Here is a 26,418-nt window from a genome sequence, read left to right as displayed (position 1 = left end):
TTTTGAAACAGATTAAAATAATAATATTTATGGAGCGTTATTTCTATTCTATTATTAGAAAGTTAAATAAACAAATATGTAGTTCGGTCCAAAATACTTTTTATTCTAGAATATTTACAATTTTATAACCTAAATAAATGTAGATAAAGAAGTAACATATGTAGTCAACGTCTAAGATATCGATGCGACCAATGCACCAAAAATATGTGTACAAGACCTTAATATTATGGTAATAAACTTGCGTTTACAGTAAGCAAAGCAGATTTTCAAAATGATTACCAACACACTTCAACAACGCTCGTAAAGTGGCATGTATTGACCCGCGTGCTTTTTTCATTATAATTATCGAACTTGTATAGTAATGTAGGATAAATGACAATCCAATTGACACTTTTTAAATTGTACATTTAACAATTGCTTTAACAATTAGAATTTGAGTAGTAAGTATATAAGTTTTGATTTTTTCCTCGCAAATGTTTTGAAAAAAAGTCGTATGAAACACGTGTGCTTTGGTCATTACACACATAGGCTTTCTTATTGCGCGCTCGCTTCCGCCTCGCGCGCACAATATCGCCACGAGGGTAGTGACCAACGTAGCACGCTTGTATCATAAAGAGAACAAGTGTGTGCACAAAATTTTGAATACTTTGCCCGCTTAACTACTAAGTTTTGTTGCTGTCTGCATTTACTAATTTTACGCTGAATTTGTCGTTTTGATAATCTTAAGACCTTGACTGTAGGTAGGTACATGTAGGTGTAGAATGTAAAGAAAATCGAAATTATAAATATGTAGTTATTGAATACATTCAACTCAACAATAACTCATTTGTTATTTAAGGAGATGTTTGCATTATAATTATAAAGTACAAAAGCATTAAATAAGTTAGATGAAAAAAAATACAAAAATATTTGTTTAATCAGGACATCATATAGAAAAACATCGATTCGAAGAGAAACTTCACAATCACGCTCGGTAATTATTATTCATCCGATAAATATTATCTATATCCAGTCTTATGCATTTACAAAGGTTGTATCCGGCTCGAAGGACCATAAATAACAATTTTCTGTGAGCAATTTTTTTTTTGTTTTTTTTTTTTTTTGCATTGCAACTGAGAAAAACGTGCATATATGTACCTAAACAGGGCTATAACCGCGAAAATCGAATGCGGGAATCCTTGTCTGTCACTCTTATTACGTCTTCATTGGAGTAAAAGAGAAAGATCACCACAATTTGCGAATTTCGGCTTGTTTCGTTTTTTATTTGTAGCTGGTAGTTTTTTTGCCAGCGCATTCAAAGCGACGAAAAAAAAACCGCTGCACTATAGAATAGAAAACATCGGTAAGTATATGATTTTTTATAATTTATGTTATGAAATACATCGTGCGCTAAATACAAATCACTCCCATCTGTGCCTGCCTCTTGTATGGCGGTGGTCACGTAGGGCGGGCACAGATGGGAATACACCATTCCCATTTGTCTCCGCCCCACGTGCACTGAAAGAAATTTTTGCATAACTGTAACAAACATATTGGTTACTGTTTACACAAAAATTGGGACTTGCGAACTATGTGTTATATGTTACAAAACCGTGTTTGGCTATCAGTGTTCAGGTATTTATTATACACTACAAAATAAGTTTTGTAAATTTATGCAAAGTTTATTTTCTTATAATTATAACCGTAGTTTAGTTATTTAGTAAAGTTACAAAACCAGTTCGGCTATTTATTTTTTTCAGTGTGACCACCGCCATACATGAGGCGGGGACTAATGGGAATTATTTTGTATGAAGCGCTTAATCCCATCGTGTCCGGCGGGGATAGATATACACAATCAGGATTATTATCTGGCACTTGTTTATCTAAAATTGAACAATCACTACGTAGTTATTTAAAAAAAAAGGATTATAAAACAATTTAAATCTAATATCATAAATCCAACGCTGCCAACAACTCATCGCCTTCATCGTCATCTAAAAACGACTTAGTCATATCTGGGTCATTCACGCCGGCATCAAAAGACTGGTCGAAATCACCCACTGTAGCACTAAAACTTTGTCCCGTATCACCTAATGTGATAAATGAACTGTTGTTATGATTATTGGTCTGTGGGTTCTTTGACTCGTCAAAATCACCTAATGTGGTATTAAATGAACTGTTTTTATTTTTATTGGTTTGTGGTTTTTGGGAGTCCTTCCTTATGTTGGTGCCTGGGATGTAGTCGTTCGGATTCTTTGGACATTTTGGGCTTAAGTACTGGGTTATGTTGGTTTTGCTTTCCTGAGAAAAAAATGAAATTAACAATTTGAACAGTTGTCTATATTGTGAAATCCAAATTTCGAAATACAATATTAAGTGTATAAACTAAGACCAAGATAAGTCTGCAACGATTTTGATAGCACGCGCAGTGCAAGTGTTATTTATAAATAAATAAATAAATATTATAGGACATTATTACACAAAATGACTGTCCCACAATAAGCTCAATAAGGCTTGTATTGAGGGTACTTAGACAACGATATATATATATATATATATATATAAATATCTATAAATACTTAAATACATAGAAAACACCCATGACTCAGGAACAAATATCCATGCTCATCACACGAATAAATGCCCTTACCAGGATTTGAACCCGGGACCATCGGCTTCATAGCCACGGTCACTACCCACTAGGCCAGACCGGTCGTCAAAACGTATACCTAACGTATATTTATACGTCATAATTTCATAGACGTTTGCTATATAAATCGTTGCAGACTTCTCTTGGTTTGACTCTAGAACTTTAATGACTCATTTAAATATTAACAATGAAATGGACTTATATAATTTGAATTTACTTTAATTTTAATGATTTTTACTCGATTACTCTATGGCTAATAGGGAGAGATTATTTTTAACAGCAAGTTCAAACTTTTCTTGTGTGCTTTGTTGATAATATAATATTATATTGTCTGTATGTTTATCTTGACGACCGGTTTGGCCTAGTGGGTAGTGACCCTGCCTACGAAGCTGATGGTCCCGGGTTCAAATCCTGGTAAGGGCATTTGTTCGTGTGATGAGCATGGATATTTGTTCCTGAGTCATGGGTGTTTTCTATGTATTTAAGTATTTATAAATATTTATATATTATATATATCGTTGTCTAAGTACCCTCAACACAAGCCTTATTGAGCTTACTGTGGGACTTAGTCAATTTGTGTAATAATGTCCTATAAATATTTATTTATTTATTTATCTTATTTATATAGTAAGGTCAATATTTGCTTGTATGATAAATTCTTATGAAAATCATCTGTATGTTAATATTATTTACATAGTAAGATCTATATGTGAAAGATTTGTGTCGCAAATATCATAATTAATTTATAACATTTGAAATATAATTCCACTTCTATAAGGCACGTATCTATAAGGTACAGTCAACCAATTTGATTCCTAGGCCACTATAGAACCATGCCATAATGACTTCTACGACAGTGCTTATTGAGTGATGCGTGTCAAGTATCTAGTAGTTAAAGCGACAAGGTTCTATAGTGGTCTAGGATTCTAATTGGTTGACTGTACCTACAGGCTGAAATTATAATCACCAGTCATACTTTGAGTTTTGACTTTATATGTCATAATGAACAACTTTTATTATGAGACCAATGTTGTAAACGCGAAAAAAACTTGTCTGTTTCATACATTCCGGCTGATATATTTATTTATTTATTTTATTTGGAAATATGTTTCCATGACTTTACAGAAGTGTCCAATGCGTGGCAAACAAGCATACGGCCCGCCTGATGGTAAGCAGTCCCCGTAGCCTATGTACGCCTGCAACTCCAGAGGAGTTACATGCGCATTGCCGACCCTAACATCACCCCCTCGTTGAGCTCTGGCAACCTTACTCACCAACAAACAGGTATGATGGGACAGACATATCTTTTTTCGCGATTTCGGTATTGAACCCATAATAAAAGTTGTTCAGTATACCTATAAATTCACTACGCAGAATATTTATTTATTTATACAAGGAATTCCAACAGCTATAAAAGATACATTAAACTTTTTATATAGTAATACAGAGCCAATTACACTATGACTATGACTGTATGACTGATGAAAAAGAATTCGTGTAAGGTAGAAGTACGTGGAAATAAATAAATAAATAAATATTATAGGACGTTATTACACAAATTGATTAAGTCCCACAGTAAGCTCAATAAGGCTTGTGTTGAGGGTACTTAGACAACGATATATATAATATATACATATTTATAAATACTTAAATCCATAGAAAACACCCATGACTCAGGAACAAATATCCATGCTCATCACACGAATAAATGCCCTTACCAGGATTTGAACCCGGGACCATCAGCTTCGTAGGCAGGGTTACTACCCACTAGGCCAAACCGGTCGTCAAACAAAGGTAAAATTTGAACAACGAAGATTTTTCTGTATTCGAACTTAATCTTTGTCACTTTGACATAAAGTGTCCATGTAGAGTACTAGTGCAGCGTCGAGCACTAGTACTTCTACCTTATATTTTGTAATGAGTTGGACGCGCCATTTTGTTTGGAAAGTGATGATGGTCAATAATCTGTACATTTGGTACTTACTTGGTGTTTGGTTGTGGTGCCTTCAAACGAGTCCCCGCTGAGGCCAACGTTGTTCAGTACCTGTTAGTGAAAAATAAAAGCTAATAAAAAAATAGTTTTTATTAAAAACAATGAGTTTTTTTACATAAAATTCAGAATTTTGTTATTTTGCTACAATCCTGGTGAGGGCATTTATAAGTGTTCCTGAGTCATGTTCATGGGTGTTTTCCATGTACCTAGTATATAAATATTTATATATTATACATATCGATGTCTAAGTACCCACAACACAAGCCTTATTGCGCTTACTGTGGGACTTAGCTTGTGTAGGTAAGTATGTCCCTATAATATTATTAATTAATTTATTTAAGTAAGTAAATGCATTAGGGCTTCACGAGCATTTTTAATATGACTTTACTTCCAGAGCTGAGATGAATCTAATTTTTATTTTATTTTATTTTATTTTATTTTAGTATATGGAAAACCAACAGCGCTATATATATCTAGAACTTCCAATAGAATTACAGAGCCAATTACAGGTTCTCACTTATAAAAATACAATAAATTATAAAAAAATTTTGCCCATCTTAATTTACACATACAAGTTCCTACAGCATAAGAACAGATCTATATATATATATGATTATTTTTACAAAAAATAAATTAAAAAAAGAAAAAGTAGTTAACTCCTGTGAGTACATATTCAACAATGCACCGAGCCTTGTCCTGCGCCAGAATTATTGTCACCCATGAAGTGTCTAATTTATTTATTTTTTATTACTGCTATGCTATCATTATATATGTCGATATCACAATTTATAGAAACTTTATTTAAACTCATGCCTGCCCTGCATATGAAACTGTTTTTCTATACCTAGTAGTAGCTTGGTAATTACTAATGGGACGAAAATGCCTTAGCCTCCTTGACGGAATATTAAAAGAGATCTTATTAAGCAAATTTGGACAATCTACATTACCTTTAATAATATTGACTAAGTACACTATATCTGCAATTTCACGGCGCTTAACAAGTGGGATCAAATGACACCTCATAAATTATAATCAATCGAATGGGGCTGTAACTGCTGTAAGCCGTGCGAAGGTATTATACATATATAAATTTATACATACATACATTAAGCAATCGGGTAAATAATCCCAACTAGCAAAACTATCCTTTAAAGAATTGATTTACTCAGCCTGTAATCGTATAACAGCCGAGTTACGGTTGTTGAAACACTATATCTATTTAGTGATTTCCGCTATTTTGTGTTATAATCATGTCGTATAAACGTTTACAGTACATATGGTGCTACTTTACCGCACTAGTGCGAAAATTAGCATATTACGTTACTGTGTCGAACATTTAAAGGGTCATATGTACTGTAAAACGTTGTACGATACATGTGCGAATAGGTGATTCGCAACTCATGTCGATTTAAAACACTCTCTTCGGTCGTGTTTTAATTTATCGCCACTCGTTTCGAATTTCCTATTTTTCGCACTTGTATCGTAATGTACTATTACAGCAATATCTTTTAGCATTTTTATTTCACCTTTTAACAAATGCTGAGTTAGCGCGACTAAATCACTTATATTCAGCACTATTGTTGTTTAGAAATCATATAACAGCTATAGAATAGCTAATTGCCTGAATAAGGCGCTTTAATACACATGTTACCCAACTGTCTTTTGTGTTCCTATAAAAGCTGAGTAAAAGCAATCCAATAACTATTTGGCAACAATGCTGCTGTTACGCATATATCGTAATTCGTAGTATGGGGTTAAAACCAAATGACGACGTTCATTTATGACGACCGCTCTGGCCTTGGAGAGCTTTAATGTCATGTAGAACGCCTTCTGGAACCCGTTCACAGGCTCAACAATAGACACCCATGAACCGGTCGCAGCAGGCATTGGGACTATTGTAGTAAAAGTGAACAGTATAACGGTCTATGGATTGAAGTATGGGAGGACAATGAGACTGGGTTATTGCAAAGACGTCCGGACACCTGCCATAACAATGTTTTCACTAGTTATCGAGGCAGGCGGTGACTCGCCGCCCACTAGATGGGCCCCTGAAAATGCCATCGTGAAGACGACCAGCAGCAACACCGGTGTGAAATATTTATTATTATTATCAAACCGCTCTTATATGAGCTGAAGTGTATTTACAGGTTTCATAGAAACACAAATATCAAATATCAAACATTTATTCAGCAAATAGGCCACAGGGGCACTTTTACATGTCCATTTTTACAAACAATAAATTAAAAAAAAAACAATTACACATATCGAATCTATGAAATAATAAATACTTTATTAGAGATGTATACTGTCTCTAAATGTCAAATTACACAAAAAAAAAAAACTATGATAAAAAAATAAAACCATAAAATACTAAAATTCTTTAGAGATGTATAAGTCTCTAAGTGTCAGAGATAAAATATAAAAATATATATTAAATTATCCTTAGAGATGTAGAGGGTCGCCAAGGCTTGAATTCTTATATAAATAATTAAAAGACTTGTGCTTACATTGAGTTTCCCCTGGAGCATGGGCCACATGTGGTCGTCGCACGTGCCCCGCGCCAACAGGTACCGCGCGCACACGCCGCCGCGCTGCCCGATGCGGTGCGCGCGCGACTCCGCCTGCGTCAGGATCTAGGGACACGCGCTTATAGTCAGCTTCTATCGCCCCTCCCGTACATCCTTCCTTAGTACTCTAGCTTCAACTTTTCATCCCCATTGTACCCCTTAACCATTCGGGTATACGGAGTTCTGGGATAGTGGTTCTTATATGAAGTTTATCTGTATAGAACTTAATATTTTAAACAAAGCCATTGTTTTTTAGGGTTTCGAAGTATGTATGTATATACTTTATTATACATAGAAATAAAAACACGAAAAACACAGTTACAGAGTAAATTAAATACAAAAAAGGCGAACTTATCCCTGTATGGGATCTCTTCCTGTTAACCTTTGAGGAAATGAGTAAAACAGAAGTAACGGTGAATGAATGACAAACACAAACAAAAGTGTACAATCACTGAAATTAATGAAATGTACGTTTTGAATAACCTACAAACCTATAAGGGTTTCTAGTCACCTAGAAACCCTTATAGTTTCGTCATGTCCGCCTGTCCGTCCGTCCCAAGCTTTGCTCCGTGATCGTTAATGCTAGAAAGCTTCAATTTGGCATGGATACATTAATCATGCGCTGCGACAAAACAGCTCAATAAAAACTATATCAAAAAATGTTTTTAGGGTACCTCCATACAGAAAGTTTTTGGAGTGAAAACTTCTTTAGCGGCGCTGTGCACTTTCTGTTAAACTCGCGACAGAAAATTCGTAAGACGGACACGTGACCTGATCGAAAAACTCATGAAACCAGTAGAGTCGTTGAAATTATGAATGGAAGTTGATATTTCTGAGAGATAAGCTTTTAATGTTAAATAATTGTAATAGTTCTGAAGTGCTCCATTTTTAATGTAATATAAATTGTCATGTTTGTGTGCGATAGCGCAATAAATGAATATTGTATTTTACCATATAAATGATAGTACTTTTATACTGATAATTAAAAGCAATTCGTGCAAAATAATTCCCCAACCATTCCAAAATATAAAATGAACAACGTTAATATTCAAGTTTTCACTTCTGCCAGCACCCCCGGTAGTCCCCAATAGTGTACGGTATCGTTGCAAAGGTCTTAACGAATAAGGGTCTCTATAAACCATTTTTTGATAAAGTTATTACTTTGGGAAATAATGGCTCCAAAAAAAACGTGTCAATCCTTCGCAATCGCAAACCTTGTTATGGAACAAATAAAATTATTTCATTAAATATTTTGATTTGTGTTTTTTAAGTAGTCACACTACTTCTTCTATAACTCTACGGGCTGATGAGATGGTCCATACCCCAGGGTTCCAGTGCAGCTCAGCGAACAGCACCAACTTGGCAGCCGTGAGAGTAAGACCGCTATTGGCAGCAGTAATTGACAGCACCCCGCACCGGCAGGACTCCACGTACTGGAATTTGTCCACTAAATCCTGATAAAAATATAAACCATTGGTTACCGTCTAAGCCACCATGTATGACCACATATTATGTTAACCGGAACTTCCAGGGGTCGAAATTTGCCAGTCTAAAAACGACCTTGTGACTTTAATATAATAATTTAATTCCGGCGTCCGTGATGGTAAATTTCTGGGTTACAATTTTTAAGCAAAAAGAGCACAAATTGCGAGTATGTAAAATAAGTTTCTCATGTAATCCAACTCGAATTTCACTCAAAGATTATCGACAGGAGAACGACAGGTTGCCTCATGGGGACACGTACTCTATCTTCCTGCTACCTGAATACTCGAGCGCCTTTTGAGCACGTCAACACATCACGTACATAGTTGTAGGGAATTCAGGTTGGCGGCCGAGCCTTAAGCTCATCTCGTTTTCTGTCGATCTCACTGTGTGCTGCTTCATGGTGAACCTTGTCGAAATGCACATCCAATGCCGTCTTTGGTGGTCAAATGTTTAATGCATAGATGATAAGATCGTATAGATGTGCTATACCAAACACATCTATACGAACATACCAATAACATACCAAAAACAACCTACGTAATTTGGTGGGGAATAAAAAAAAATAACTGTGATAAGGACAAACAATAATAACGCTTTCTCTGCTACTCCTACTGAAAGATACATAAGACTATCCCCTTCTATCAGTTCTCCCCATCACTCATGCCCACTACATACTATATTAACGGCATTTCATGGGATATTTAAGAGAAGTTTTGGAGTATTTTTGATATTTCACGGACATTTGTAAAATTTCTACCGCTTTATGCTTTAGAAGTTGAATGTCCAATTCGTCCTTTATGTTTTCTATGTATTTAGTGAAAGCTACTGCAATTGGTTTCAATATTATTAACCAATTAAAACTATGATTTTTTGCTCCAGTCATATCAACTAACAAATATAAATGAAAAACTAATTTAAGCAGCTCTTTGGCTCTTGTTTACGGTAAAATGTTGCCAGCGATTAAAAACTGATAGTAAATACTAGTTTTACAGGAATTGTCTATACCATCCCATTACTGGTGCCTGTTCCGTTATAGGGGTGTTTAATATAGATTTATGGTTTATTGCGATAAGAATTACGAGTCCATGTTGGTACTCACCGCCCGGGCGTTAGTCGGAGTGGAGCCGGTGATGCAGATGTAATGAACCTCCTCTTCGTCCAGCGTGGAGCATATCGCGTCTACCACGGCACGGTGGTGAGCGAACACCAGGAACTTGTCTTTAGTGGACACGAGCAGTTGACGAATGTATTTACTGGACGTGGAAAATGGGAAAAATAGTACATAAATAATTGGTTGCGGGCACGTCTTCCTCGCGTTGCCCCAGCATTTCTTGCGACGGCTCATGGGAGCCTGGGCTCCGCTTGGCAACTAATCCTTAGAAATGGCGTAAGCACTAATTTTTACGAAAGCGACTGCCATCTGACCTTCCAACCCAGAGGGTAAACTAATAGGCCTTATTGGGATTAATCCGGTTGCTTCACGATGTTTTCCTTTACCGAAAAGCGGCTGTTAACCGGTTTTAACCAAGCTGATCGGTTGTTAACCGGTTTTAACCAAGCTGAAATGAATTTTTTTATTAATCTCGCTTTAAATGACTACTTAAGTAGAGCTAGATTATCAGAAGAGGATTGGCTAATTATTATATACTAAAACGGGACTTAATCGCGTATGATTAAGTTTTAAAATTACCTCCGACGTTTCGAGAACGGCATTGTCCGCGTGGTCTCGGAGAAGACTAGCTAAAGTTGAAGATGAGTTAGCCGTTTTTTTTTGTTAGCCTAATTTTATGTCCTATTGCTGGGCTAAGGCCTTACCTCGTTTCCTAAGCTTAAGTGGGACTGGGCTGGACATGTCTGCCGCATGTACCCGAAAAGGTGGGCCAATGGTTACCGAGTGGGACCCACGAAACACCATAGACGGTGCAGGCAGACCGAAAAGGAGATGAATACCGAATGGGACCCACGGAACACCATAGACGGTGCAGGCAGACCGAAAAGGAGATTAATACCGAATGGGACCCACGGACCACCATAGACGGTGCAGGCAGACTGAAAAGGAGATGAATAACGAATGGGACCCACGGAACACCAAAGACGGTGCAGGCCGGGGTGCAAGCAGACCGAAATGGAGATTTTATCCAGATTGGCGGGAATTTACAAACGACAGGGTCGAGTAAATAATAATAATAATCATAATAAGCCTGCAGGGCAGCTTGTGGCGAGCTGTTGGGGAGTAACGACCCCACGGACCCGAGTGTTCCCGAGAGTCGGTAAGGGTCTCCGTCTCCGGCGTGTCTTCGTCGGTCGGAGTGGACCCCAAGGGGATCCGCAGGACTCTCAGCTCTGGCTTGCCTTCATTGGCCGTCCAGAGAGGAATTGTTAGAGCTATATGCTCCGGGGGTGGAAGTGAAAGATGCATAAGACGCGAGTTGGCACAGTGGCTGTTATCAGCCACTGGGTAGAAAGCGGCGTACACCTCTCGACACCCCTGAGCCACTCACACCGGTGTTGCTCCTGGTCGTCTTTACGATGGCAGTTTCAGGGGCCCATCTAGTCAGCGGCAAGTCACCGCTTGCCTCGATAACGTGTTTAAGCATTGTTATGTCACGTGTCCGGACCTCTTTACAATAGCCCAATCTTTTGACCAGCCAAAGTTCAACACCATAACCGGCCCTCTTCTCCACTTTAGTTACAATAGCCCCTACACCAGCTGGGACCGATTTACGGGTATCTATTTGTACCCGTGAATGGGTTCTAGCTGGTGTATCACATAATATCAAATTTGTCTAAAAGGGCCTCTGCGCTGTTGGCTTCGGCCCCACTCATGCCTCCCAAAGGTCCGGGACCCCATGGTCCCGTGATATGGAAAATCATCATAATAATTCAGCCTATATACCTACGTCCCACAGCTGGGCACAGGCCTCCTCTCATGCGTAAGAGGGCTCGGGCTATAGTCCCTACGCTAGCCCAATGCGGATTGGGGACTTCACATACACCTTTGAATTTCTTCGCAGATGTATGCAGGTTTCCTCACGATGTTTTCCTTCACCGAAAAGCTGGTGGTAAATATCAAATGACATTTCGTACGTAAGTTCCGAAAAACTCATTGGTACGAGCCAGGATTTGAACCCGCGATCTCCGGATTGAAAGTCGAACGATAGTGAAAGTTTAAATCAGGATTGATTAATCTTGTGACAATACTGACCATATAGCAGGTATCTTAACACGGGCCGACTTGCCAAATAAATTCAACAACGCATTATGGCATTCCGAAGCTCTGGAGCGGTAGGATTCGGCCATCTGTGAAAGTCTTATCTTTTTTGCTGAATTCTAAGCTACTTCTTTGCTAAGCTAATAGTTTTGCTGACTGATGTTTTGTGACTGTGTGGATGGGAGATGATCGAGAGTGAGAAGAGCGTACATGGAGCACCAGTCCGTCTGGGCATCCCAGATGCCGCTGGAGTGACGAAGCCCTAAAACACCTGTCTGCTGAGGGTACCCAACTGGCGCAGATAGACGTCCAGAGGGGGGGTCCACGATAGGGCAGAGTGACGTCCTCTTGTGTCACAGGCCAAGATCATTTGTGGGTCACTGAGCCAGTGAAGTAAGTATAAAGTTATGGGGATTAAAAAGGTTTAGTGACAATACTGACCATATAGCGGGTATCTTGACACGGGACGACTCGCTGAAAAAATTCAATAACGCAGTATGGCGTTCCGAAGCTCTGCAGGAGCGGTAGGATTCCGCCATCTGGGAGAGACCCGTCTTGTCTTCTTTACTGAATTCCAAAAGCGTCTCGTCTAGGATCACTGATTCTCTGGAAGCAAATGATTAATTACCAACACGACGTAAGGGACGTGGGAATTCACCGAAGTTCGCAACTTGCAGGCATCTTTCTCTGTCACGCCAATAACGGCTTAGTTGGAGTAAAAGAGAAAGATGCCCGCAATTTCCAAACTTCGGTATACGCGGTAGGCCCTCAGACGATGTATCACACAAATAGTCGTCACTAAAATGTCGTTCGATAGAAATGCCTTCTTTGCCGATTATTAATAAATAAATATTATAGGACATTATTACACAAATTGACTAAGTCACACACTAAGCTCAATAAGGCTTGTGTTGAGGGTACTTAGACAACGATATATATAATATATAAATATTTATAAATACTTCAATACATAGAAAACACCCATGACTCAGGAACAAATATCCATGCTCATCACACAAATACATTGAAAGCTTGTAAACATTTTCAACCTTGTTTCCTTGTTTTTCAGTATTAATAAATAATTAATAAATCTGATCTCGCTACTAGTATACACGGTGGAACATGAGGCAACTGAAAATTTTTAACATTGTATTCCGAATCACATTTAAAGACTAAAATGTCATATAAACTTTTCTGGATTTAACCTAGTTTCAGAGTTAATACCAATTTAATATAAGACTCGATCCAGTCGATAAGCAGAGTGGATAACTAAGAAATGTTTTAGTACCCGAAAATGTATACTCATTGTTTACATAATTAATGCACTATAATAAACAAATGCACTATAATAAAATTGGAGTGGGGTGTTTTGGTTTATTTACCTGGTCTTTTGCTCCAGCTCTGTGAGGACCTCCTCCTTGGTGCGCCTGATGAGGAACCGCTTCTGAAGTATAACTTGCAGTTCAGCTAAGTTTGATTGCCCGGTCATGTCCCAGCCGAAGTTGGTTTGTTTGGCTGCGCAGTATCTTTTACCTACGCAGAGAACATTTGCTAATTACTCAAACATTCAATTGATTCACCAGTCCACAGTTAACACTGTTCATAATTCATAATCATTTATTTGCACACAAAATCAATTCATTTATTTGCGGACAGCGATATTAAGTCGACAGAAAAATTACCTCTGCCCCCAACGTTTCGAGGTTTCGACATTACCATTTGCGAAAGGATCTTCAAGTGCTTCTCTTTTTAAATGTATACGTTCAGATATTTTTAACACTTCTGATAAAGCTAATAAGCCGATATATGTAATGTTGACGTTTGACATCAATGTGTGTGTGTTACTCATTAGTAATAGTTAGTTTGGAGATTGAGTGTTAGCGTTATACGTACCGTATTCATTATAAGAGTTGAAGAGCTTAGGCTCAATAAGCTCAAGCTGAGTGTAGAGCTCAATGGGTCGACTCAGAGCCGGAGTGCCACTCAACAATATCATTCTAGCACTCAATTTTGAGATACTCTTGAGCGCTAGCGTGCATTTTGCATTTGGGGTCTTCACTTGATGAGATTCGTCCTAAGGAAAAAAAATGTAAGACATAGGTTAAAGGTATGTCAGCGATATTGAAATATAATAAATAACGAACAGTTACAAATTACAACACACAGAGATGATATGATTGCGAGTAAGAACAAAAACACGTTATCTACAACATGTTGCCGACTAGCTAAATCGTCTAAAATAATATCTGTTACAGAACCAGAAAATTGTTTCTGGTTCTGTAACAGATATTATTTTAGACGATTTAGCTAGTCGGCAACATGTTGTAGATAACCATGTTGTAAACTACCTAATGACTTAGGCAAATTTAGTGTGACTCAACCTTTTACAATAAATTTAAAAAATATGGTTTAACTGCCCAAGCTTTTTACGACATTAACGAATTTCTTAACTTTCAAATGTAACAATTTTAGATAATGTAGCTTTAATAATATTAATGTATGATTTTAATTTTATCCGAATTACTTGATAATTTTAACTGGACGTTTTTATTTATTTGTATTTGTATCCTTTTATTTTTATGTAATGTAGATCAACTAAATAAAATTGTTAATTGTATATTTAATTTCACCTGAGTATTTTAATTGCTGACATGTAAAATTCTTATATTTTACCAATAAACGAGTATGAGTATATTTGAAAAAAAAACGAGTCACTCACGTACTGTAAGTCGAAAATTTCTCGATAACAGCACCACACAATACAATCAATTGTGACGATCTCAAGCAAAAGTGGTACACATTGTCGCCTACCATAAGGACGATATTGGTTCGCATACGAATAACCTGTCAGAGCGTCCTTATGGCAAGCGACAATGTAGTACCTTTTGCTTAAGACCGTCACAATTCACAATATAGGTACCTACGTGAGTTTTTTAAAATTATGGAGATGATAGTGACTTGATTTTTTTGAAGTATTTTCTTAGTCTTCTTTCCTTGTATATATTCACCCCTCAGACTTATTTTTTATTTTAGTAAAAAAATGGATTACTCAATTACTCACTATAATAACGATGCCGAACTTCTTGTCTCTGAGCAAATCCTTGTGTATTGTCACCATCTTGTAGCTTACTATCACTACTTGAGTCTGAAATAATAAAATAAATATATATTTGTCTACCCAGACCCAAACTAAGCAATACTTGTACTACTTATATAAATAAATACATAGACAGCATCCGTAAGTCAGGAACAAATATTCGTGATGAAAACACAAATAAATGCCCTTACCAGGATTCGAACTCGGAACGTTCCACAAAAATAAAACCCGGTACATAAAAATACTTTTTTTTAAACAAAAATATTAATCACTTCGTAGCAGACAAAGAATAATTAAAGTCTGAAAAAGATACAACATTTGGCCGCCATTTACCAGAGAACATAAACAACAGGTGCCACCCTTGTCCCCCCTTTGCGATGCCCATGTTTGTGTGTGTAGCATATAAAGCATTTCATAAACCCACACTCATATTTTAATGTTTTTCATTATGTCACAGTCACATAAACTAGTGATTAAAAAGAATGCCATATGAAGATTACCTACCTGTCTATCAGCCACGAGTTGAGCATCCTTATTGCTGCTCAGTGTGACGATATTCATCATTGGAATAGTGGGCAGGAGCTCGTGGATCTTGCTCTGCCAAGTTTCTCTGAAAAAAAAATGTGGAAACAAATGACGATATTACAGCCCTTGCGATGGTTATAGCTCCTCTATAGTCTACACGATGACCCAGCGCTGGACCAGCGAGATGGCCATGCGATGATTGAAACCGCGTTCGAGCATGGACTGTGGAATGCGCCTCGTGTACAAGGGCGTACCCAGCCAGTGAACTGAGGGGGGGGAGGGCAAGTTGATATCACCGGAGACCTAGAGGGGGGGGGAGGGGGGGTAAAAGCCACAGAGGGGGTATACATTGTATGTAAAATTTGAGCTTTAGAAGGGGGCAGCTGCCCCCACCTCCCTGCCTGTACCTGCCTACGCCTATGCACGTGTATACTGCTATTGTTGCATGCATTTTTGATGTGCTCAAGCAAAAGGTACCTCATTATAGCTTTACCATAAGGTGGAAATTTGCTTGTATCTTTATACGAATAATCTGTCAGAGTCTTTGCTTAAGACCGTCACATTTGGTTGAAAGGTGCCTCAAGAAACGCTTTTGTTTTATGCGCCTTGCATAAGTTGCCCTAATTAGGCAATTTGAAGCAAGCATTTAGATTAACTGCAAATCCGCTAGCATGTTCAATATATATTCAAAATTAATAATAAATTAATAATTATTTATTATTATTTATTATTTAATAAGCAGGCAGGCAGTTTGACAACTGATATGACCTGTATCCAATATTCATAAAGATAGTTATCATGAACGAGTAGTAGATATCATGTGCTTGTCTAATTTATTTTTAAACTGGTTCACATTTGGTGCTGAAACCACTACTTCTGGGAGCCTGTTCCAAGCCCTCACCACTCGATTGCTGAAAAAGTGTTTGTATGGGTTACTGTGAGCCCTATGCCTTTCCAACTTTAAATGATGACCTCTCAGACGGTTGTTGTTGTTGCGCTTGAACATCTCTTGGAAATCCTTGAGGTCATAGTGCCCAGATAGTATTTTGTAATGTTATCTATATACTCATACAGACAAAAAAAGTACCAACAGATTCCATGAAACCTCAACTAATGAGAGCAGCTGCAGCCCAATATAGTATTACCTTTGAGCATTTTGACTATGCCAAATGATTTACCTCATAGAAGAAGTAGTAACGATGAGCAAAGGGAAATTATGCTTATAATAGCTGGCAATAGCTAAAGCTTGGAAAGTCTTCCCGAGGCCCATATCGTCGGCTATCATGCAGCGGCCGCGGTGCGCTATGCCAAATCTGAAGAAAAAAAGAGTAAAATATTTAGTCAGCTTTCATTTGATACTATACATGTGTATATGCAAAGAGACCCCTGTGTGTTTCTTCTTCTATTTCTTCTAACAACTTCACTCCAAAATAAACCTTAACGTCTAGAACAGAGGGTCTGCCGCCTTGTGGCCTGAATCAAAAGAGAAAGCGTCTGCGAGCCAGACTAGCCCACTGAGGGTTATGTACTTTATAATATTCATTGTTATAGTTGCAACAGAAATACATCATCTGTGAAAATTTCAACTGTCTAACTATCACGGTTCATGAGATACAGCCTGGTAACACACAGACAGATGGACAGACAGCAGAGTCTTAGTAATAGGGTCCTGATCCAAGTATTTCACAATGACTTGTAAGGCTTTTAATGTCAGAAACTTGAATTTGACAACAGCATTTTTTAAGTATTGTCATATTAAAAAACCAGCTGATCTTCATCTCATGCAAGGGCAAGGCAATTGTGTTCCCTTGGAAAAATGACAATTCTCTGCACAAGTTTAAAATAATTAAATTACCTAACTCCATCTTCTTGAAATGGCATCAGCTTATTCCTAAGTGTCGACTCAATGGGCGATAAGTCCAGAGTCCTAGGGTCTGTGATCTGAGTCTGTAGGATCTTCAGCACAAACTGCGGCAGGGCTCCAAGCACTATGTGAGGGGCTAGAGGAGCCACTTTAGACATCAACTCTTGGTAGTCATTTATGGAGAAGTTCCATAGTTTGGATGAGGGATCTAGAAATATATTTATTGTACACCTTAGTAAAACACTTAAAAGTAGAGGCACACAGTAAGCATCTTATTAAGGGAATGTTCAAGAAATATCATCAAGGGAATGTTCAAGAAGAAAGATAGATAGAATATGCTATTGGCACACCTCATTAGGTGGGTCCACACAGAGCGAGCATACGTGCGAGGCAATGTCCTCGCGCACAAACCGGTCAGTGTAGATATGCTGAGGCGGCACGCTCAGGCAATGAAAACGCGCACGCCGCCTCGGTCAAGGCACGTCTACACTAGCCGTTTTGTGCGCAAGGAAATTGCCTCGCCCATACATGCTCGCTCGCTAGTTCTGTGTGGACCCTCCTAATACCTAAAAGATACAACTTAAGGAAAAGACCAAGTACCCGGTTGGATAGCATAATTTATTGTTATGTGATATGAAAAATCAATATTTGAATAGAGGATATATAGTACAAATAATGCAAGCATAGTAGACAATATAACCTTAAATTGTATTAGTTTTTCTTCTCGATTTGTATTTGCTAATTAAAGTTGTAAGTTGTATTTAAAAATCTTACCATAGCTTTTAGAAGGTATAGTTTTAAAGACATTAATGAGAGGAGGGCAGAATTCCGACGGATTAACCTCGAACCTGTCTTCCGAAATGAGGTACACAGTACCACTCACAACTTTAGTCACCGGCACACTGGTTTCCGACCCGCTGCTTTCAGGCTTTGCGTAAGGATGGAAACTTCTATTGCCATTAGCAAAGTTACCAGAATTTCGTACGGGACCAGCCCAAGGTTGCCTTAAAGGGGTCCGAGGGGACGGTGTGCTGATTGGAGATGGGGAAGACACGAAAGATTTGTTTTGATCCTGTGCCTTGTTCTGACGCTTTTGTAACGCAGCGAGGCGCTTCCTTTCTATTTCCTCCTTTGTGCAAGCCATATCACATGGCAGCTTGATTATAAACGTTGTACGGTGTTATGGAAAAGTATTTCCCTTTTAACTTCTAAATACAAAAGAAAAACAGCAAAACCATGCACTGATATTTTTTCAACTGATTTGATTTCTTAATGCTGTCATTGTCACTGTCAAAAACCATATGTCTTCATTATTTGAGAAAAGTAGAAAAAAATCCTCTTTATTAAACAAATCATTTAAAGAGTTTAAAACGCTGTCTTAAATAGGAAAACGTTCCATTCTAGTAGAAAGTATCGACTATGACCATATTTTTCTGACACTTTGGAACAGTACATACGTAAATTGGAAAGTATTACACGAAAGCGGAGTTGGACTTTGACATTTCAATCAACTAGATTTTAAACTGTAATCGAGTAGGAAATTGAAACAATCAGGACAAGAGCAGCTTTATAGCTGTTGACCGTGAATCAACGTAGACTTGTAGTTCCTACTCTCCCTTCGAACAAAACGATACAAATCAAAAAATGTCTGAAAAAAGCAGCCCAATTAAATACTTTCTGAGTGGTGGATTCGGTGGTGTATGCACAGTGTTAGCTGGTCATCCTATGGATACAGTGAAAGTAAGATTGCAAACTATGCCACTGCCGAAGCCAGGCGAATCGCCCTTGTACAGCGGTACTTTCGACTGCTTCAAGAAGACTATCAATAAGGAAGGTTTTCGTGGTTTGTACAAGGGCATGTCGGCGCCCTTGACTGGGGTAGCGCCTATTTTCGCGATCAGTTTCTTCGGATTCGGGCTCGGTAAGAGACTGATAGCTCGTTCTGACGACCAGGTGCTTTCTAAGCCGGAGCTGTTCGCCGCGGGCGCCTTCTCCGGGATCTTCACAACGTCCATCATGGCGCCCGGCGAGCGGATCAAGTGCCTGCTGCAGATCCAGCAGGGCGGCAATGCGCCGCAGAAGTACGCTGGCATGGTTGACTGTGCCAGACAGTTATACCGGGAGGGTGGCATGAGGAGCATCTACAAGGGCAGTGTAGCAACTATTTTAAGAGATGTGCCAGCCAGTGGTATGTACTTCATGACCTATGAATGGGTAAAAGAAGTGTTGGTGCCGGCCGATGCAAGCTCTAAAATGAAAATGCTGGCTACTATAGTTGCTGGTGGCTGTGCTGGAATAGCTAACTGGCTGGTAGGCATGCCAGCTGATGTGTTGAAGAGTAGGCTGCAGACGGCACCTGAGGGAACATATCCTAATGGTATGCGAGATGTGTTCAAGCAGCTGATTGAACGAGAAGGCCCAACAGCCTTGTACAAAGGTGTAACTCCTGTCATGCTCCGAGCATTCCCGGCAAATGCAGCATGCTTTGTTGGCTTTGAGCTAGCCATCAACTTCTTGGACTGGGTTGCACCAAACCTTTGATAGTGTTATAAGCAACTAGATCAACAAGAATTATTTGTACAGTATACTAGTATAAGATTCCTCTAAGTTTTAAATGCAATCTAACTGTAGAAAGATGTAAATCAGATATATTTTTTGGCTTGACTCATAACAGTGCTACTTGCACTTGATGCCAAAATAAATGAGCTTTATTTGGCAGGTAGTATTGTAAGAGATCATGTTTATTTTTTATTACAATTTGTTTACAACACTGCCTAATGTGATTTGGAATTATTTAAAGGAAAATGTATACAATTACATGATTTGTTTACAAGTTGTGTGTAATAAAAAATGAAAAATATATGGGATTATCTGGGTCTGCAGTATTATACTAAAATTTTGTCTAAGTAGACTTAGCAAACCAGAAATTATTTGTAAAAAAGAAATGATTATTCTTTCTTCTTCCTTTGTCTCAATTTCTCATTAGTCTCTCAAATTCTGATTCAATTTAATCTAAATTACGTCAATGAAAGAGCATATTACGAAGCACAATTTCTGTTTGCCTTTACCTGGGTTAAAACCTTTTTCTGTAATCCTTGATAATAACATACTCAACTGTAAGACAAATGATTCATAGGATAGGGAAAAAATATGTCCATCTACTATAGGTACTGTAGATTTCAGTAAAAAAATGGTCACAGATGTAGTGATTTTTTTATTACACAATGTAATATGTAATTGTGTACAATTTCATTTGTCTCCCTTATAAAGCTTATCAGTTTTGATAAATACTCTCAATATTAGGATTTTTTATTGTATACTAAAGTATACAATCTTAGTACTTGAGGAAAACTGGTTAGCATTATCAGGGTCTCAACCTAAGCCACAAATAGATATTTTTAATTTATGTAGTTGTTTTCTTTAGTGTTTATATTAAAATGTTATTACAGACAATAGAATGTTACAGATTATATGACAGAGATGAGGTTTTAAGTGCCTTGTATTATACATGTTTACTATGATAATTTTTGTGTATTTTTAACTCCTTACACTTTGGACTGCAGACTGATTGTGCAGATAAAGACATTTATCAATATTTACCTTTCATGTGTGTAGTGGTGGTCAAAAATTGTGGGTTCAAACATCCGTTGTACTGTATGTAGCAGAACAACTGTTCTCGAAGAAAAAAAGCAAAAAGATGACTAAACATTCAGTAAAGCTCTTAACCATACACAGACTTGGGGGATTTAACAACTTGAGGCTCGTCTGTAATTTTCTGTACTAAACAGTCTGCCGATGAGGGGTATGTCAAATGAATGGCTATTTATGTGAAACATACTAATAGCCATGTCAGATAAATGTCAGCCCATACTTAAAACTAGTTGGTCATAACCATTGGGCGAGGTTGTCGATTGAAGGGTAAGCTCTTAATGCAACTCCAGTATCCTCTTTGAAAATTTTTGTTTATTGTATAATACCATTCTGTATATTATCTTGTAGGTAGATGGTGGTGGTCATTCTCAGTAAATTGCACAAATTACTTAAAACAAAACCTTAAAAAAATACAACAAACAACAAGTCAATACTTGCAAATATTTATTTACCAGTCATTTATTACTTCATAATAACTTGAACATTTTAGTAAAACTCTCTTCTGAAATTGATTTCCATCTTTTTATTACTCTCATATTCTCTAACCAATGACTTCCTTGTTTTATGTTTGACTTTATCTTCCTTTGGCTCTTCTTTCTTCACATTTCCTAGACCTTTCCTGTCTTTTTTTTGCACAGTCTTAATGGGATATTTCTTTCCTGTTCCCTCGGGACCTAGTCCGGAATCTCTATCCCAACCAGCCTTTAGCATAATTTGGTATCCTCTATTAGTTTGTGGAATGGCATAATTTGTTGGAATTTTCTTTCCTTTGCTGGCATTTATATTATGTATAGTAGATGACATGTGCTCTTGCTCATCAGAATATGCTTGGTTGCAGATGGAACAATGAAATTCTTTTAATTTTACTTTGGCTTTTGATTGAACTTTTATTTGCATTTCCTCTTCTATTTTATGCTTATGACTTATCAGTATATCGGCTAATATTAGATTTTTATTCTGAATAACGAGACTCTGGGCCGAGTTGCCAGCTTTATCTCGAACTGTAGTGTCAATTCCTCTTTTTAATAGCTCTTTCACAGTATCTATGGAGCTAGCTTGACAAGCTATCATGAGTAAGCTCCAACCATAATCGTCAATTATATTTATTTTATCTGGAGATAAGTCCAACGCTTCTTTAGTAGTATCAATATCATTATTTTGTACTGCTAGGAACAAGTCTTTGTTTGTTATTGAATCATCACGTTTACGTTTACATGCAAGTCTTCTTGAATTTGATATAGGATTGTTTTTACTTGATGACTGCTTAGCATTGTTCGCTTTACTTACTTCTTCTAAATATATTCTTCTTGCTTCTTCTCCACTAATCGATGTGTTAATTTGGAACTTATTTTTGGATACTCGTTCTTCGGTAGGCGAAGTAGGTCTTACAAAGTTACTGTATTTCTTGTTAGACATTTTTCTTCTTTAGAGGTCTAAAATTGAAGCTTGATGTTATGTTGATATTATTAGGTACAACATTATCCTTACATTTCTCAAAATCGAAACAAATTAAGTCTTACACCATTATCAAAAATACGCAGAATAAATATGGGGGAAATTCAATCAATCAATTTTTCGTGTTATGGCTCCATCAAGGTGTTGATAATTCTGCCAATGTCGAGGTTGGATAATAATGACAATAAATGACGTCAAAGTTGAATGACAGCACGATACGTTTATAGAGAATGCAATCAACTGCGAAAACTTTTGCACACATAAGTATGAACTTTATGGATAAGAAAAAAATACAAAAAACGGACTTAATACCTTTAGGCATTTATATGTATCGTTTACTCAAAATTTAGTGACAGTTGTAGCCCTCAAATTCACTTGCTCCTGTTATATGCGTCGTGTGCAATGATCGTAAAACAATATGTATACTGTTGTTTTACCTCTAAACTTAGCTACTGCTAAGGTCAAGGGTTTCCAACCACTGGTCTGCAGGCTCTAGTCAATTCACCACGCGAAAAGAGGCAAAAATTGCAAACCATCTGTCCTGAGGGCCTATAGTGAAAACAGCTCTTGCAATAAGGAGGTAGATAGCGAAATTTCGACATTCACTATAGGCACTCTGGTAACATCAGTAAATCCATTATTAAAATTTTTTAATACTTTATTATAATTTTTTGGATACTCAGCATTGTAAAAAAAAATTAACCTAGATTTACAATAAATTATCACTTCGAAAGTTCTCTGGCTATGCTCTTCAAAGCCTCGGTCTGCTCCTTGATTAGTTTTAATTTTTGTTTCAAATAATCCTTTTTAAATTTAAGATAGTCTTCTTTGACCTGTAACTTCCGCTCCTCCATGTTGGTTAAGGCATCACAGTTGATATAGCAATCAGAATGCTTTGAACTTTTATATTTATTGTTCTTGACTTTAATTTTTCTACGTTCTGAGGTGAAAACTTTTGTTTCCGGAGGAGATTCGGGCTCACTTATTGATCCTGTGTATTCCATATCGTTATTAAAGTTATGGTCCTGTAATATGTCTTGATCTAACGGGATAAATTCTGGAGTCTCCTCTCTTTGAGGGCTCTCACTCTTTGTAGGAGAATCTTTTATTCCTCGGGCTTCCTGTTCAGTTGGTGTTAAGTCATTGTTGGTTGTTGCAGGTAATTGTTTGTAAGCATCCAAATTTCGCTTTTTAGTCTTTGACCTAAGATCTTGCCAAGTCTGAAAGAAGATAATAACATTTACAAACTATAGGTGTGTCTTTTGCCTTAAACAAGATGATAAAAAAGTAATACTTTTCTCCACTGTCTCCACGTCTTCTTGGCGCCGGCTATAGAATTACACTCGGTTGCTATGTTCTGCCATTTTTTCTGACATTCTTTGTATGAAAACCCTTGACGGATATTAGTTGATAATAACTCTGGGTTCTTCCCTATCAGCTCAAGAAGCTTCTTCTTTTGGCGGGCTGTAACGTAAACGCATCTTTGCCTCTGTCTTTCCATTACTTTAAAGCGGTCACTCCATTACCGGTGAGTTCTTAAGTCATGTAGAATAAATAATTCGTTGGATTGTCGAAGCTGCAGTCACAGTCAATTTTCAAAACGACACAGTTTACCTATTTTATTTTAGTAACATAAATAAGTATTCAACCGCAATCGAAGGACCATTGAAGGAGCGTTCCACAACGGTAATACATAATTAATATATAAACGTTAAGTAATGGTTGAAAATTATAGATATATGATTATGATATTGAATATTTAGTGATTTAGATGTATAATATTATTGGAGCTTTAATTGAGCAACAAACAATTAAAAAGTGTTCTTACAATTTATATGAATTGCAATTAATGAAACATCGTCAGTGTATCTTCTGAACGACTGCCATTTGACAATACATGGTGGTGATTGCCAGTAAAAAAATGGTAGAAAATCATGAGAAAATCCTTACACAGAAAATAAAAATCCAGTTTCAGATTCAAATTAAAAAATATTTTGATTCTGAAAAAATTATGGTTGGCCAAATTTTAAAACAAAGTCTTAGTAAAATGTTAATTGTTGTGAGCTTATGAGGTTTTAGAAGTTTTTACTTTTTCAAATGGCAACAATAAACTCATCCATTTTGATTTGCGTGTTGCCTGTCATCCGAGCGAATCGAAATCAGTCACTCAATAAAATTCAATGGAATAGGGAGAAAACTACGCAACTTGTGTAATTTAGAGATAAAACGTTATTTTGGTGTCTAATTATGATATGACAAATCTAGTGATAAACGGACAATAGTGACGGTTATAAGCAATGGCTGATTACAGTGCTAAATGTTTGCACCGTTTTCTCCGAGCCTCCTTGGGATTTCTGCTTCTGGTACAACTAGCGCAATACGTATGTAGATATGATGGTTTCATTATAATAATATTTTTCCGCACTGAATATCTTGCTGAAGAACTATTCTTAAGGAACTTTTTGATTTTAATTGCGTGTAATCTTAGGTAGATTGTGGTCATGACTTACTACGTACAAACCTACCTACATCTTTGTTTGCAAAACAGTTTCATTCGCGAAACGAGTAGACATTTTCCTAATCGTAGTTCTAATTATTGGGCACGTGACTAATTGGATGGCATTCGTTATTAGGAATGTTTTAAAATTAATATAATATCACGTAAGAGTAAAATGAAGATAATCATTTTTGATAAGTAAATACTTTTTTTACTAATGTCCTTGTATTTGCTTATATTTTTCATTCCATAACATTCCTTATAATGTTCCTGTTGTATATTTTTTTCATCTACTGACACATTTTGGTTTCAACTTTTCCCAAAAACTCTAGAATTAATCACTTGACAAAAAGTATGTATATAAAATAATACTTTTCTCCACCTATGATCCTATTAATTGTCACAGACGTGTTTTGCTAAAAATAATTGTGTTATTTTGTTTTGCAACAACAAAGTTGGCATAACAAAGTACAATAATAAAGATTACAAGTCATACCATTTGCAGAACATATTATTTAAAAGTTTACTAGCATCTGCCTGCAACTTTGTTTGCATGGAATGATAATAACATAACATAAACATAATTTATTTAAAAACACATAGTCCATTCATATAAAACGATGATGATGATGAATGTGTACTTTATAATGTTTTTAAATGATTATATGTTAACACCTTGTAATACCAAGGTTGGCATTCTGGAACTAAAGGAATTCAAAATGCTACCCGTGAGCTCCAGCACATGAAGATGGTTGAAAAAGCTCTTTGAGTAGTTGACAGATTTTTCCTAAGGAGGCAACTGCACAAAAGATCCCTATGGGTCGAATTGTATCCACAAGGGCCCCTGAAAATCATAAGATAAAGATGATTGGCATTCAATAAATGGTATGGATATGATATGGTATAATATGATGATTGATAATAAATTATCGATTTAGAAGGTGGAATTGGCATTTGTTGGTGGTTAACCCTTCAAGTGGACATCATTTTTGAGCATTTGAAATTTTGTATTTTATTGCAGTTAATTTAATTTATTTTAAATTACTTAATCAACCACAAGTTGGCAGCCTGCCACTTGAAGGGTTATAGATAGTAGTTCTAGGTTAGTCTGTCATCCCTCCTGGTTCCTCCGGACCTGGTGGCATGCATACACCCATTTACCCAACTTAAAAAAAAAGGCTTCCAATTCACAGCGATGACAAGGTTGCTTATTGCTATGGGAAATTGGTCACAATTTCCATAGTAAGAATATAAAGTATGAATATAAAAAAAAACAATACAGACAACTGAAGGATGGCGGAAGTGACTAAACAGTTAATACTGATAAGAAGCAAAACCTCAGCTGAACAAATATTTTGCAGATAGTTGACATATGAATGCAATGGCATGGGTGGAATTATATCTTATTAAACATCTGTGAAATCTGACCCCTTACTGTATACAT

General features: G+C 37.0%; 5 protein-coding genes across 6 annotated transcripts in view; 2 read left to right on the top strand and 3 right to left on the bottom strand.

Moving 5' to 3' along the window:
- The window catches only part of LOC133526296 (SWI/SNF-related matrix-associated actin-dependent regulator of chromatin subfamily A-like protein 1), a 45,469-nt gene extending 26,763 nt beyond the window's left edge, over nucleotides 1-18,706 (bottom strand). The window contains exons 1-13 of one of the 2 annotated variants that reach the window (XM_061862849.1): nucleotides 18,146-18,694; nucleotides 17,363-17,579; nucleotides 16,686-16,820; nucleotides 15,487-15,592; nucleotides 14,947-15,030; nucleotides 13,779-13,959; nucleotides 13,268-13,418; nucleotides 12,327-12,491; nucleotides 9,774-9,927; nucleotides 8,512-8,643; nucleotides 7,130-7,255; nucleotides 4,614-4,673; nucleotides 1,875-2,280 (exon numbers count right to left, since the gene is read on the bottom strand). In XM_061862849.1, the coding sequence (XP_061718833.1) occupies nucleotides 1,930-2,280; nucleotides 4,614-4,673; nucleotides 7,130-7,255; nucleotides 8,512-8,643; nucleotides 9,774-9,927; nucleotides 12,327-12,491; nucleotides 13,268-13,418; nucleotides 13,779-13,959; nucleotides 14,947-15,030; nucleotides 15,487-15,592; nucleotides 16,686-16,820; nucleotides 17,363-17,579; nucleotides 18,146-18,515 (2,232 nt within the window). In that variant the 5' untranslated portion in view covers nucleotides 18,516-18,694 and the 3' untranslated portion in view covers nucleotides 1,875-1,929. Of the gene's footprint in view, nucleotides 1-1,874; nucleotides 2,281-4,613; nucleotides 4,674-7,129; nucleotides 7,256-8,511; nucleotides 8,644-9,773; nucleotides 9,928-12,326; nucleotides 12,492-13,267; nucleotides 13,419-13,778; nucleotides 13,960-14,946; nucleotides 15,031-15,486; nucleotides 15,593-16,685; nucleotides 16,821-17,362; nucleotides 17,580-18,145 lie in introns of those variants that run through there. The other variant, XM_061862850.1, reaches the window with a different exon arrangement.
- Nucleotides 18,707-18,849: 143 nt separating this feature from the next.
- On the top strand, nucleotides 18,850-21,534 carry LOC133526300 (congested-like trachea protein). Its single transcript, XM_061862854.1, has one exon. It carries the CDS (start codon nucleotides 19,016-19,018, stop codon nucleotides 19,910-19,912), a length of 897 nt encoding a protein of 298 aa, XP_061718838.1. The 5' UTR covers nucleotides 18,850-19,015; the 3' UTR covers nucleotides 19,913-21,534.
- On the bottom strand, nucleotides 21,450-22,583 carry LOC133526299 (G patch domain and ankyrin repeat-containing protein 1 homolog). The gene has a single exon (XM_061862853.1). The coding sequence runs from the start codon at nucleotides 22,436-22,438 to the stop codon at nucleotides 21,509-21,511; it is 930 nt and encodes a 309-aa protein (XP_061718837.1). The 5' UTR covers nucleotides 22,439-22,583; the 3' UTR covers nucleotides 21,450-21,508.
- Nucleotides 22,584-23,110: 527 nt separating this feature from the next.
- Nucleotides 23,111-24,152, bottom strand: LOC133526253 (uncharacterized). The gene is made up of 2 exons (XM_061862794.1): nucleotides 23,772-24,152; nucleotides 23,111-23,697 (listed from the first exon to the last, which is right to left on the bottom strand). The coding sequence occupies exons 1-2, from the start codon at nucleotides 23,976-23,978 to the stop codon at nucleotides 23,200-23,202; spliced, it is 705 nt and encodes a 234-aa protein (XP_061718778.1). The 5' UTR covers nucleotides 23,979-24,152; the 3' UTR covers nucleotides 23,111-23,199.
- A 480-nt stretch (nucleotides 24,153-24,632) lies between these two features.
- LOC133526255 (NPC intracellular cholesterol transporter 1) overlaps nucleotides 24,633-26,418 on the top strand; it is a 104,384-nt gene continuing 102,598 nt past the window's right edge. The window contains exon 1 of the mRNA XM_061862797.1: nucleotides 24,633-24,858. Coding sequence (XP_061718781.1) covers nucleotides 24,775-24,858 — 84 coding nt within the window. The 5' untranslated portion in view covers nucleotides 24,633-24,774. The remainder of the gene's footprint in view (nucleotides 24,859-26,418) is intronic.

This window comes from Cydia pomonella, chromosome 16 (assembly GCF_033807575.1).
Source record: "Cydia pomonella isolate Wapato2018A chromosome 16, ilCydPomo1, whole genome shotgun sequence".
Taxonomy (NCBI): domain Eukaryota; kingdom Metazoa; phylum Arthropoda; class Insecta; order Lepidoptera; family Tortricidae; genus Cydia; species Cydia pomonella.
This window is presented reverse-complemented; position numbering and strand designations above follow the sequence as displayed.